The sequence below is a fragment of the Notothenia coriiceps genome, unplaced genomic scaffold (assembly GCF_000735185.1).
Source record: "Notothenia coriiceps isolate Sejong01 unplaced genomic scaffold, NC01 NC01_scaffold00037250, whole genome shotgun sequence".
NCBI lineage: Eukaryota > Metazoa > Chordata > Actinopteri > Perciformes > Nototheniidae > Notothenia > Notothenia coriiceps.
In genome coordinates, this window is record NW_011369951.1 from 14,615,089 (window position 1) to 14,627,751 (window position 12,663).

At 41.8% G+C, this 12,663-nt stretch overlaps 1 protein-coding gene and 1 long non-coding RNA gene across 2 annotated transcripts; both read right to left on the minus strand.

Moving 5' to 3' along the window:
- Positions 1–4,209: 4,209 nt before the first annotated feature.
- LOC104967068 (uncharacterized) lies at positions 4,210–4,857 on the minus strand. The gene is made up of 3 exons (XR_800724.1): positions 4,761–4,857; positions 4,659–4,720; positions 4,210–4,288 (listed from the first exon to the last, which is right to left on the minus strand). It is a non-coding gene; the product is annotated as an uncharacterized lncRNA (long non-coding RNA).
- Positions 4,858–8,909: 4,052 nt separating this feature from the next.
- fam110d (family with sequence similarity 110 member D) lies at positions 8,910–11,039 on the minus strand. The gene has a single exon (XM_010796457.1). The coding sequence runs from the start codon at positions 10,301–10,303 to the stop codon at positions 8,981–8,983; it is 1,323 nt and encodes a 440-aa protein (XP_010794759.1). The 5' UTR covers positions 10,304–11,039; the 3' UTR covers positions 8,910–8,980.
- Positions 11,040–12,663: the final 1,624 nt, after the last annotated feature.

A 12,663-nucleotide genomic window follows, 5' to 3' on the forward strand; every position in this document is an offset into this window, starting at 1 on the left:
TCCCTCCTGTCACAACAAATAAAAGTCTCACGTTAGTGCGCTATACAGTGAGTACTATTCAGTGGCTGGCTGCCAAAAAGATGTTAACATGTTTTATATTTGTAACAAAACAGACCACTTAATCCCATTTACATCTCTTCGGCTATATCTGTGAGTTATTTTAAATAAAAAACGGGTTAGTAGTTTTACTTAGTTGACATATTTGGTAATAATTGTTAAGCGTATTTATGTGACGTTAGCCACGTTAACGCACCTTGTAGATTTTCCTATCTTGAATGGATTAACGTTAGTCACAACGATTGCATTGGCGCTCATTATAAAAAGAAAAAGCAGACAAAAAACGAAGTACCAATAAGAGTAATGTCTTTCCAGACAATAAACTGTCTTTCTGTTTTGAATTTCAGAGATTTCGATATCAAAAGCAACACAAGAGTCAGGAAAAAACTGATGTATCTGAGAAATACAACATATTGTGATGTATTTAAGAGAAACATGTTTTATGCATAGTCAACATTTGATATGCCATGGATAACCATGATAAATGATTCAGTCAAATGTCCCTATTTTGTTGGGTTGTTTAGACGAGACAAAGACGGGTCATTGAAATCTGAGATTAGAAAAAACAAGAAGAGGGATATTAAAACAGATAATGCACAATAGATCTAGGTGTGTTGATAACTCAATATACTGTTTAAGTTTAGAGACGCTACCTGATGATAATTAGAGCATTTTAGACATGGGTCTATTCAAACCAACTGTGCAGCCATGGTTAAAGTCAAATATTTAACCTTTATATCAGCTAAAGCAGGAATACTCCCTGAATTAAAACTGGTTCATATTCAGTCTCCTGTCCTGCCCTGCCCTTGTACTACACTACGGGTCAACTGACACATAAACTCTTGTCTCCTCTTTCTGTAAATTTCCGTCTGGGGTTGAACCAGAGCCCCTCGGCAGTGCTACCGTTGTTCTGCTGCAGTCTTTCCTGACGTCAGGTGGTTATTTGAAGAGGGGTCCATGGCTCCTGGTCAGGTTTCTCTCAGGCCCGAGGCTCATCCCATCTCCCTGACCCCCTGGGAAGCGGAGGTCACGCATGAGAGCAGGGGAATGAAAAGGGCCATTCCTCTGATTTATGGCCCGACGCAGCCATAGGATACCTTCAGCTCAGGGATGGTTTTTGTTACGGAGGCGGGGGTACACCGTGGCAGATTTCCCCCATCACCTCCTGCTAAGGTTTGGTTTAAGATTTCAGCCATTTAGCTTGGTATTCAGAGTCAAAGGAGCAGTAGCTGAAATGGTGGGTTAGGACAATAAGCAGGTACAACACAGCCATCGCTTGCTTTTGTCGGATTCTCTGGTAGATTCACAGATGTGAGCCAGCTGTTGGATTCTGAAACGGTGATACATAACTTATTCGACTGCTGCTGCTGCTTTGGATCATTCCACCCATTCTTGGACTCACTTATGAGGATTTCATTTTATTCCTGTATCAAATGAAACTCACGTTCCAGTCCCTCTATCGTTATTCAAACCTAATCTGCCGTCAAAATTCCTAAACGTTTTACTGTCTTTCCTAAGAGTTGGAAGAAGTAGAGCTGGAAGAAGAAGTAGAGCTTTGGTTGACGAATGGTTGCATCGGATGCCATATGACCGCAATGTCGCCGGTTCAATTTCAGCCAGGTCCCTCATGCTTTGCTCTCCGCTCCGTCGGAAAAAGTCATGACAAATTACAATCATCATGTAATTTGTTCGGACACAACACTTGAAAAATGCCCAACTTTGTCTTATAATTTGTGTTTTTCTGAAACTTTAAAAAAGTTTCAGAAAAAAGGTACAGTGCCCGTTGAAAGCAAATCAGGCCCTATTCATCATTTATTATGCTGCTAAGACCTTTACGTGGTTATTAATTTTGCTACTTTTCCAGTGTTATGGGACTAAGAAACCGTGTATGGTAAGGAACTAGGACACATCTCTCGTCCTCCACAGCAACTTCAGTTCCCATACTGCCTCTTCAGAGTCCCTCAGGCTCTTAGCTTTCTGATTTATCTGGCACATCACTGATTAAACTGTGCCATGGCTGCTTATTAGCTATCATGTTTTATTCTTGCATTTTACAGACCTCTGTGCTACTTTTGTGTGTTCCGACTGCCTCTCTATCCCTGAGTCATGAAGCTAGCTTCTCTCAAGCGTAGACATCCACAGTCTGCTGGAGCTGCTGGCGCTGAAGAACTAGGTCAGATTTGACACACTTCAGAACCCATGCTAACCCTGACACACATTATTGCATCTCAAAGCACTGAGGAAAAAATCCCAGCTGAAAATGCATTTCAGTTTGAGGTCCACTCTGACACAAAGTGATAGTATTTGACCCGAGTTGTTGTCAAACAGCTGGACTGGAGGTTTTTAGCCAAAGAGAAGCTCATGTTCTGCCTTCCTCTGCGATGTGACGCTGAAAGAGTCTTGTTGTGACAGTTGCCAGAAGCGTTCAAGACCACAGTGAGTTTAAAACTCCAGGCAAGAAAGGAATCACATTTTTTATTTGTTGCCCTAGAGAAAAGTCTGTTTTGCTTTTGTGGCAGTAAGGAAAGGACACGAACAAAGTAAACCCACAACTGCCGGTAAAACATGTTAAAACAGTATGGCATTATTGGGAGATTAAAGTGCTCTAAATAGTTTTGTGAAGTTTCATAATATGTTTTATTAAATTAAAACTTTGAACCAGTTTTGAAGTCATATTTGGGTCAAACACTTTCCGGTCAAGATTTGCTGCTATAGGCAAAAGTGTAGAGCAGGAGGTCTTTGGACCCCCTGTGGCTATATTTTTTACGTGAGTGGAAAACCACATCAGCAGCATCAAAGCCTACAGTGGTGGTGAATTCCTGCCAGTTTAACATCCACTCTTCAAATCAGGGTTTTTCTGCAAGCTCATCAAAATTCTTAAGCAGGTACAGCAGCTCGACTTTACCCCGAAAAGCTAGACACTAAACCAAACTAAACCACGTAAGCCCTGTAACAATACAAAATCTGAATTGTCGTCTACAGCTGTTGTCTGTTTGTTTCCATGCAGACTGTGGAAGAAAGGCCAAACCCAAAACACGACCATATGTTTAAACCTTGTCCTATGAACCCAAAACAGGATGTCGCAGCAGGTCGTCCGGTCACAGTAACTGACATGGACACAGACACAGGAGGGCTATTGTTTTCCTCCAGCTCTGGAAAGGAGGTAAGGGAAGTGTGGTAAAGGGATGTAGAAATTGGAGGTTTGTGTTTATGTGTGTAATTACACTGTATGTGTTGCAGTTAGAGACTTACATACTTTAGAGCTATCTGAAGAAACAAAGCATTTTGCTCACTGTCTGAAAAACAGAGCCCCGGGACCATGTCAGAAGATTGTATCCTTAAATGTCCTTAAACCCTTTTGGGTTCATTTAAAGGGAAAGTACTTCCTGCAGCAGAAATCATATTATTTTTACAATGTGCATTTTAAGTTTCTAACCCAGCTGAAAAGCTAATGAAACCCTTGAACTGTTCCATGGAGAATAAATAACACATTAACTCGTAACCAAACAACACACATGGTGATGGTTTTGTAATGTGGAGACATTTCCCTGCTGAAAAAACCAGCTTAGACCAATTTAGCTGCCAGCCAGTAGATATTAGGCTGGAATGGTTGGCTGGTTTAGAGGGGTTTTGGACACTTTAGCACCAGCTAAACCATCCAAACCAGCCATCCTAGCCAGCAAAAAACCCCAGCATAGACCAGCATGCTGGTATGCTGGGCTGGTCACCAGCATCCACCTATCACCAGTTTATGTTTAATAATAGCTGGGAGCTTACCAGGATTCCAGGTGACCAGCATACATTGTTTAAATACTGGTATGATTATTTAAACCAGAGAACATAAATATATTACAAAGATTCATTGTGTCATGTATTCTGGTATCTACCAGTGTTCATAACAGTATTTTAATTTAATAAATAGCAATAAATAGCTAGTTAATATAATAAAATACACAGTAACAATACAATAATTATACAAATAGCAACCAACCTGCAAATCAATACATCAACATATATTATCTAAAACAGGTGCATTTGATTTAAAATAAAAGCAATAAATAGAATTCAATATTTAAATGGAAACAGTAACACTATGTATGATAAGAAAAAGGCAACAAAGAAAGTGTTTTTTGTTTTTCCTTGCTCATGTCCATGTTTCCCGTTGTGTAGCGTCCAGCCTTTCCCAATCTAGCCTGCATTTCTGTCTGCTGAAGCCACTTCTTGAAGCAAACTGAAAAGAAATGTACAGATATAAGTACACTGTAAAGAAAACTTGACATTTACGTTGACATTTGGGCTGCTGTGGTTGCCAGAACTTGACCGTTAAAGTACGGTAAAATACATTACAAATTACAGTTGGTTGGCATAGACGTTACAGCCAACAATTGCTTATGGTGAATTACAATGTCAAAAAACAATAAAGCTAGTGTACACGGTGCAGCTGTATCATCTGGGAAATAGAAGAATCGGATCAGGATTCGGTATTGGCAGACAATCAATATCCAATTAATCGGATCATTATTAGCATCAGCATTTGATCACCTTTGTCGACTTGCAGCCTAAATACAAAGATAACTCCATTCCTCTCCTACCACTCTTACCTCTAATAAGCCTTGGTAGAACTAGTGTCTGAGTCATAAGGTCCAGAACTGACTGAAGACATGTGGAACAGAGTCATTGGGTCCAGAGCTGACTGAAGACATGTGGAACAGAGTCCCATACAGGCATGGTTCGATGTTCAGGAAACTGGAACTTTGAACAGGTGTTTTCATCTTTTCTGCCTGAAGATTCACAAGTTCTTGATCAGATGAAGAGTCAAGGCAAGAATCAGTCGACCATTAACCTCCAAGACGATTAGAGAACTCACAGCTTATTTTTTAAATGTTTTTATATTGACTTCTGTGATCTAATGAGTATTCTTTTAAATGTTGCAGGATTTGTTTCCCATATTTTGAATGTCTAAGAATGTTTGAAATACATTATCTAGGAAAACCTAAAAAAAAAAAATAATAATAATAAGAGACAAAGAAATGATAAACATTCTAAGAGGCCGACTAGACTCAATGGCTCTTGATGACATCAATGTGCAGTCCCAATAGATGCTGTTGTGTAAAAAGATATAGAATAGGTCCAGATTTCTTCTATTTTGTGTTGGATGATTTGTTTTATTGATCGCTGATGGATGTTAAGATGTGTTTTACAATTATAACAAAAAGATTATTGTAATTGGAATAAAAAAGATTGCAAATGCATAGTTTCGACGGAAGCGCCAGCCAATCAAATCATATGCCAGTACAAGCGCTAGCCAATCAAACCGCGTGCTTGTGTGTCGGGGCGGGAGATTAATGTGATTGGTTGTTGGTCGCGTGCCAGATATGCCCACTGGCAAGCTTCAACGCGACGGAACCGTGTGGACGAACCAATGGCGCTTCCGTTGACGCTTCAAAAGTTGAACTTTTCTCAACTTTCGAAGCGAGCAACGGAGGCAAAGCGACGTGACGGAACCACAATGCAGTTCGGCAAAGCTTGACGTCACCCCATTCAAAGTGAATGGGAAGCGTCTCCGTTGAAGCACGCAACGGAACCATGTGGACGTACCGTTCAAAACCATGTTTTATACCGCTTTCTTTCAACCACTGCCGTCTCGCCGTTCACCCGTGTCCCGCCCTCTCTGTCTGTCTGTCTGTTTCAGTTTCACAAGACTGCTGGTAGACCAGCATAAATACCAGCTTCACCAGCATAGACCAGCTTAACTAACAGCTAAAACCAGCATAGACCAGCATGACATCCATGCTGGGCTATGCTGATGTAGCTGGCCAGGCTGGTCTTGAACCAGCAATACCAGCCTGGCCAGCTTGTCCAGCCTGGTAAACCAACTAAACCAGCCTAACACCAGCTAAAACCAGCTAAAACCAGCAACCATCTCAAGCTGGTCTATGCTGGTTTTTTCAGCAGGGTTTGTAATCGTTAGGCCCGAGGAGTAAAGAAAAAGCTTTAAGTTTCTTTTAAGGAACAGTTTTGACTTTGAAACATGTTTATATTATATATATTTAGAAGATTTTGACTATTTCTTTGACTTCTTTCGTGAGCTTTGAAAAAGTGGCAAATAGATTTAGTTACTTTTGGACTAAGCTAAGCAGCTGTCTGTAGCTTCTTATTTCTCAACCACGCACTTGCTACCCATTTAGATATTCCTAAAAGGAGTTTCTTACTCTTATAACATTACACTGATCAGCAACGATGTCTTGTTATTTGTCCAGACAAGGTACAGCTGTTTGGTCCAGGGGAGATTTCCCAACTTTGAAAAGTCTTGCAGTTCAAACAAAAAAAAGTAGGTGATAAAGGGCTCACCAATTAACACATTATAGCCTATTTGTTTTGTTTGCACACAAATAACTATGTAGGTTATATCGTGTTTATTTTATTGGGATGTCAAAAGCTGTTACTATATTTTGGCTAGGCTAGTGTCATGGCTGCTTTCCCTGCTCACTAATAATAAATGGACTGACCAAACGAGTTAATGGAGTTTCCCTTCAGGATTCAAGTTCTGAGACTGGGTAGACCTCTAAGCATAAGATAAAAAACACTTTTAGATCTGACTTCCCCTTGAGATTTGAAAACATTGAGAGCTGGTGCATGTGCAAAACAACAGATGACTCAGGCCTAACAGGGAGATATGAGATAAAGGGCGTCAGGAGGAGTCTGCAGACGGCTGGAGGGTCGCCATCAGAAGGTGTAGACACAGCATCAGGCCACACTGAGGACGCCTTTACAAACACAACCTGTTGCAACTCACTCAAGAGCAAGTCCATGCAGGGAATGCTAAAACGATTAGCGCCTAGCCACTTCAAATAATGTGAAAAATGAGACGTGATGTGGTGGAGGGCGGTAACAAAGAGTCAAGGCAAGAATCAGTCGACCATTAACCTCCAAGACGATTAGAGAAGTCACAGCTTATTTTCTAAATGTTTTTATATTGACTTCTGTGATCTAATGAGTATTGTTTTAAATGTTGCAGGATTTGTTACCCATATATTGAATGTCTAAGAATGTTTGAAATACATTATCTAGGAAAACCTTTTGCTATAATTCAAATGTTGATTATTAAGAGCACAAAAAAGACGACCCAAAACAAATGACCTTGACACAATTATTTCATTCTTTGTGTTTATTTGCTGTGTACATCATATACACAAACGTCTTTGGAATAAAACCAAATCTCTCTCATATATATATATATATTTATGTCAAATAAAAAAAAGAGATTCAGAGTTTCATGGAGCCATTTTGTATTTTGTAACATGCAACCAAATGTTTTTTAACAGGGGAAATATGAAACAAAAAAATCTGGGTTGGAGGGATTTCAGGAGTGTGCCATGCTGATGTTGAATACAGGAAATGAAACATAAACAAAGCTGCAACTAATGGTGTTAATTTATCACATACAAAAATATTGTGCCCTTTAGTTCAGTCATTCTCAACCCAAACGCCTCTCACTTTAACCTCTGCATACCTTCGCAGACCCCATGTTTATATTTCTGTGGCATCCAGGCCAAGCAATGGAAATTACCTTTCATGGAGATAAAGTGAAAGTCACTGAAGGATGGATGAAGTGAGGTAGGATCTGTGCTTATCAGAGGAAGGAGGGCGTCTGCCTCCCCTTCTTGTTTTGATGGGCACTGACTGAGCCAGATGGGAAGGTTAACGTCTGTAAACTGCCAGATGGTAAAAGTGACACTAAAATATTTTAAAGGCAGGCTTTGACAACTTTAGCTACTTTACTTTTAGAGGTGAATAGATCATTTTCATGAATTCTTCTTCATTTATTCTACTTATATCTAGTGAGTTTAAAATTGTGCTTATATTTGCTTGCAAAAGTCCAGTTTTGCTCTTACAGGAATATTTCCCTGATGTTCTCGCAACCATGTAGCTCACAGTACTCACTCAATAGACATGAAACATGAGCTGTGGTAACCAATGAGTGTGTCACAAGTGATTATTGGACAGTGTTAATAACACGTGAGAATCAACCCTCTGTAGAGATTAAAATCAAGGTGAAAATTATGAAAATGACAGGTCACAAATTGATTCTTGTCTTCCACGAATCGAGCTCAGTGTTTAACGTTATATGAGATGAATCTCTGTGGAGGGTCAAAGCTATATCTTCTTTATTTCCTCTGTCTGTCCAGTTCAGTGCATTAACAACCCCACAGGGGTCCTTTGCATGTTTGTTCCAACGCCTGCGTTTAGGGAGTAAAAAAAAAAGAAGCAACACACAATCTACATGTAGACTGGGACAGATCCAAATGAGGTACTCATGGTTCACATCACACTCACACAACAGTTTTCCAGTTTTAGTTAAAACATAGCTTAGTGGTTTTCCATTTTAATCTAGTCATTAAGTGAGTGTGTGTGTGCCAAGGACACTAAACTGTCCAGTGTGTCATGACAAACATACACTTATGTGCCTTGTGAGGGCCACAGGGGCCTGTTCAGTTCGGTCTGTAACTGAAAAGAAGCTACAAATTGAGAGGACAGCGAAGTCCACTCCACACACACGGAGACATTTGGTTTCATACACCAGTAAGGTCTTTCTACACCCACACATCCATAAGATCTATAAATACAATATATCAATTTGCTCTGCGATAACTAATAGCAGTTGTTGCAGTTGTTTGAAGAAACAGTGTCTTTGGAGTCAGGAAGAGCAAGGGACCAAAGGTTAACGTGTGCCTTGGAGTGCTAACTCTATGTTATGACTTAATGCTTCACTTGTAGTTTGTGATGCATCTTAGCAGCACATTTCTGCACAGCTCCTTCTCTTTGGGTGAGGATGCTTAACGGTTTAAAAAAAAAAAAGTTCTTGTTAGAGGAAACCCTTCAGACACCAGCACTCCACCACACATGGTTCCTTGTGCCTATATTACACAGTAGACTCTTTGGGTCCCTCTCGAGCAGCGTTCTTACACCCGTAAAGCCACTTGATGACACGAGCATTCCTCTCAATGATTGACACGCCGTTGGGAAGCTGCTCAGCCAGCTCCTCCTGAAACAGCCCGTCTCCTGAGTGCTGCGAGAACTCGCTGGGCTCCGAGCCGCCACAGCCGTCCCCTACCACGCTGCGGAGGGCCAGCGAGAGTGTGTCTATGGAGCTGGCCCCGGAGAGGAAGTTCTCACGGCCCAGACGATCTATCATGTCCAAATCCAGCCCGCAAAAGTCAAAGAAATTCTCCTGATCTGACAACGCTACTGAGCAGCGCAGGTCGGACCCAAACTGCTTTCTGGGTGTTGGTGGGGGTGACGCCCGCTTCCATGGGTCGTTCGCATCATCATGGTCACTTGAGTGGTTGTCAGTGTTGATACCATCACTGGTACCGTTTGTAAATCCATTATTAGTCTGTTCAAGCAAAGAGCTAAACCCAGGGCTGGGGATCGACCCTGGGCTGCGATCATGGTCAGTTTTACTCGACCTCCTGCTCCCCGGTCCTCCGTCAGTATTGTCTTTGTCATTGGTCCAAGACATGCGGGAATCTCCATCCCGTGATGACGCTTTCTCTTCACCAATCACCATCTTCTGGATCTTGCCATCACCTCCGCTACTCTTCTCCCTCATGGAGCCCTGGAAGAGGCGACGGACAAAACTGTATCCCTTCACTTCACTGTTAATGTTCTCTACAACTGCCGCACCTTCGGGGCTCTTGCACTCTTTCTTCTGCCTGTACATGAGGAGGGAGTCCGGCCTCAGCATGCGTTTGCCGTTGCTTCTTCTGAGTACAGGGGCACTGTGGGGCGCTACCAAGTTGATGCCCGGAGTCCTGGGGTTGGGAGGCAAAACATTGTTCACATTGCTCCGGTTATGCGCCTCGATGTCAACAGAAGTCCGTCTGTTCTCCTTCCTGGAGTCGTCATTTTCATTCTCGTCTCTTGAGGTGAAGGAGCCAGAGAGTGTAGAGAAGGGGGTGTTTGATGAACAGCGTGGGGTGAGACGAGGCGTCAGGCTGCCGGGGGTGGATAAAGCTCGCCGGGGCTGCGGTGGTGGAGTAGCGCATGGCACCAGCACTGGCTCCTGTTTGGTATTTATCACCTGCTGGCTCTTAACATATTTGGCTTTGTCCGCCTCAAGCCTCTCCACAGCGCTGATTGAGCGTCCATATCCTCCACCATCTATCGTCCTGCGCAGGTAGGCTGGACCCTTGTTCAGGAGCCTCAGAGGGGAGGGGGATCCAATTGGCGTTAGGGGCTTCATGTTTATTTACTGAGCTGGGAAAGACATCAAAACTGCAGCCCACAAATGACTGCCAGCTTCTGGTGTCCCTCAGAGAGCAGTTGTTGGCCCTATGAAGGTTCAAGTCTACAGATTCTGCAAAGGTTTCTAGGTGCAGAAAACAGTGGTAGCTCTCATTCCTGTTCTCACCGCTCTCGAACCAACTTTGAGAGGTAAAAGATGTGTTGCAATTCGGGAGACCACAGACTCCTACGTTTTCTATAGATAGCTGACAGTCTCTTTGTTGGGCAATGTCAGAAACCACACAAATTGATATCTCTATCCAGTATTTATACAGGCATTTGGATATGCAGGCAGGGCACAGGGAAGGCCTTTTTTTGTCAGCCAAGTTCACTCCCAAATGAGACGCTCCCAACCCACAACGCAGCAGAAATAGCAAGCAGGGTGCACTTTGAAAGGGTTATTCTTTCCTCCCCCACTTTTTCTTCTCTCCTTCTGTCTCCTAACAACACCCTTTGCTGTTTCAGTGACGGCTGCCTGGAGAAATTAGATATAATGGCTTCAAATATTTGCTTTGTGCAGGTTGTCTGAGGGTTGCCGGGTCAAGACTTTTGTTGTTTGGCGCCCGTCGTGGTTGAGGTGACCTGAGGGTGGCCGGCACCGAGGCACTTGGGTCGTTGATGGACAGATGGGGTAGATGCAGATCTCGTCCTTGTCCTCGCTTCACCTGTGTGGAATCCTAGGGGACACACAGAGAAAGAAAGAGTGGGTTTTTAGTTTTGAAATGTTATCCTCCAGGGCAAGCGACAGAGACCAGATGGCAGGCAGAACAGTGGTCCCTAAAGCTCGGCTCATATTGTGCGTATTTAAAGCTGGAGGGAGTTACATGACCGAAACAGAGCTGACATGTGTAAGCACTGATTACATATTAAATACAATGCTAATAGAAGCTGACACTCCTAAACATGAGTAAAGAGCTAAGGGTTCAACTAAAGGCTATGTTGACATAATTAAACATTTTAGAAGTTAGAATAGTTTTCCTTTATCACAATTATGAATTAACAAGCATATGTGGGTAATGTTCCTACGCACACATTTCTTTATCTTTTGTCACTCATTCAAATCTGTCCTTTTATTCTTGTAATGATAGATGTCCATTGTCCAGGCAGCATTGCCACATTCAGTATATTTTGGATGAAAGATGAATGAATTTAACAATGTCCAGTAGGCCAAAAGAAAAGGCAGCAAACACAACATCCTAAATGATTAATCGTTGTGAAAACTTGGCAAGCAGAGGGAGATTTTATTATTATTTTGTAGTTTTAATTAACAGCAGTTTTAAAATAATGTTTTTCATTGAATGACTTTTTCTTGGCAACAGTTGTTCTGTCTGTCAAAGCCATTGCTCTTACATACCAGGATAAGAAACTCAAGGGGGAAAATCCCTTTAAAAATAACAGTCTTTTGACAGGTAGGTTTAGCTGAATGCCGACAAAATTTAAATAAACATCTGTGTTAAAAACTACACTGAGTTTGTTGCCATTAAACATCTCAAAGTGTTGCTTAATTAGACCAATACCCTTCTGAGCTAATAACACGTTCACAGTCACAGTTAAACAGCTTTCTTTCATATTAACAAGCCACTAAAAGAGGTTACATGACACTTTAAAACAAACATAATGAATGACATAATGCACTGCCCCATTATATATTTATGTGTTCTATGAAGAGAGAGGTTTTATATATTTTAAAGTTGTCAAGCTATATGAGGATTTGGAGAGTAGGTTGCACGTGTCTATAATGGGAAAGGCTCGACCCAAGGAGTATTCATAGCATGAAAACAACCCTGCCCACTTATCATGTGTCTATGTATGTGTGCATGTATGTGCATGTGGTCATGGGTATATCTGCTGCTCTAGTTTTGCACCTGAGCTTAAGAGCATGTGTATGTCGGTCAGCACAAGGCAAAAAAGGACTTCCCTATGGATTAAAAAGGCAATATATAACCGTTGTCTTATTCTGCATCTTATTCATGTCTACGAAAGAAGCAGCATGTTGTGAAGAAAGTGTGAAGACAGAGAACACATCTCTTGAACTTAAAGATGTTATATATACCAAGTGGAGCGTGTTTTTTATTCACTTCCCTTCAAAATCTGTGTGCTGTGCTAGACAACAGGAGGGTGTTGTGCTTATTGTTCCCTCAGGTCTGCTTCAAGTGTTATAAAATGCTATTTTAATTGTTCCTTCACATGGGCTAAAACAATGAACCACCTCCTCTGGCAGGAAAAAGGATCCATGTCTCATGATTTAAGACAAACCATATGACCCCACTGATAGCACCAAGCACAAGCAAACACCACTTAACCCTTGGTTTACCGTCT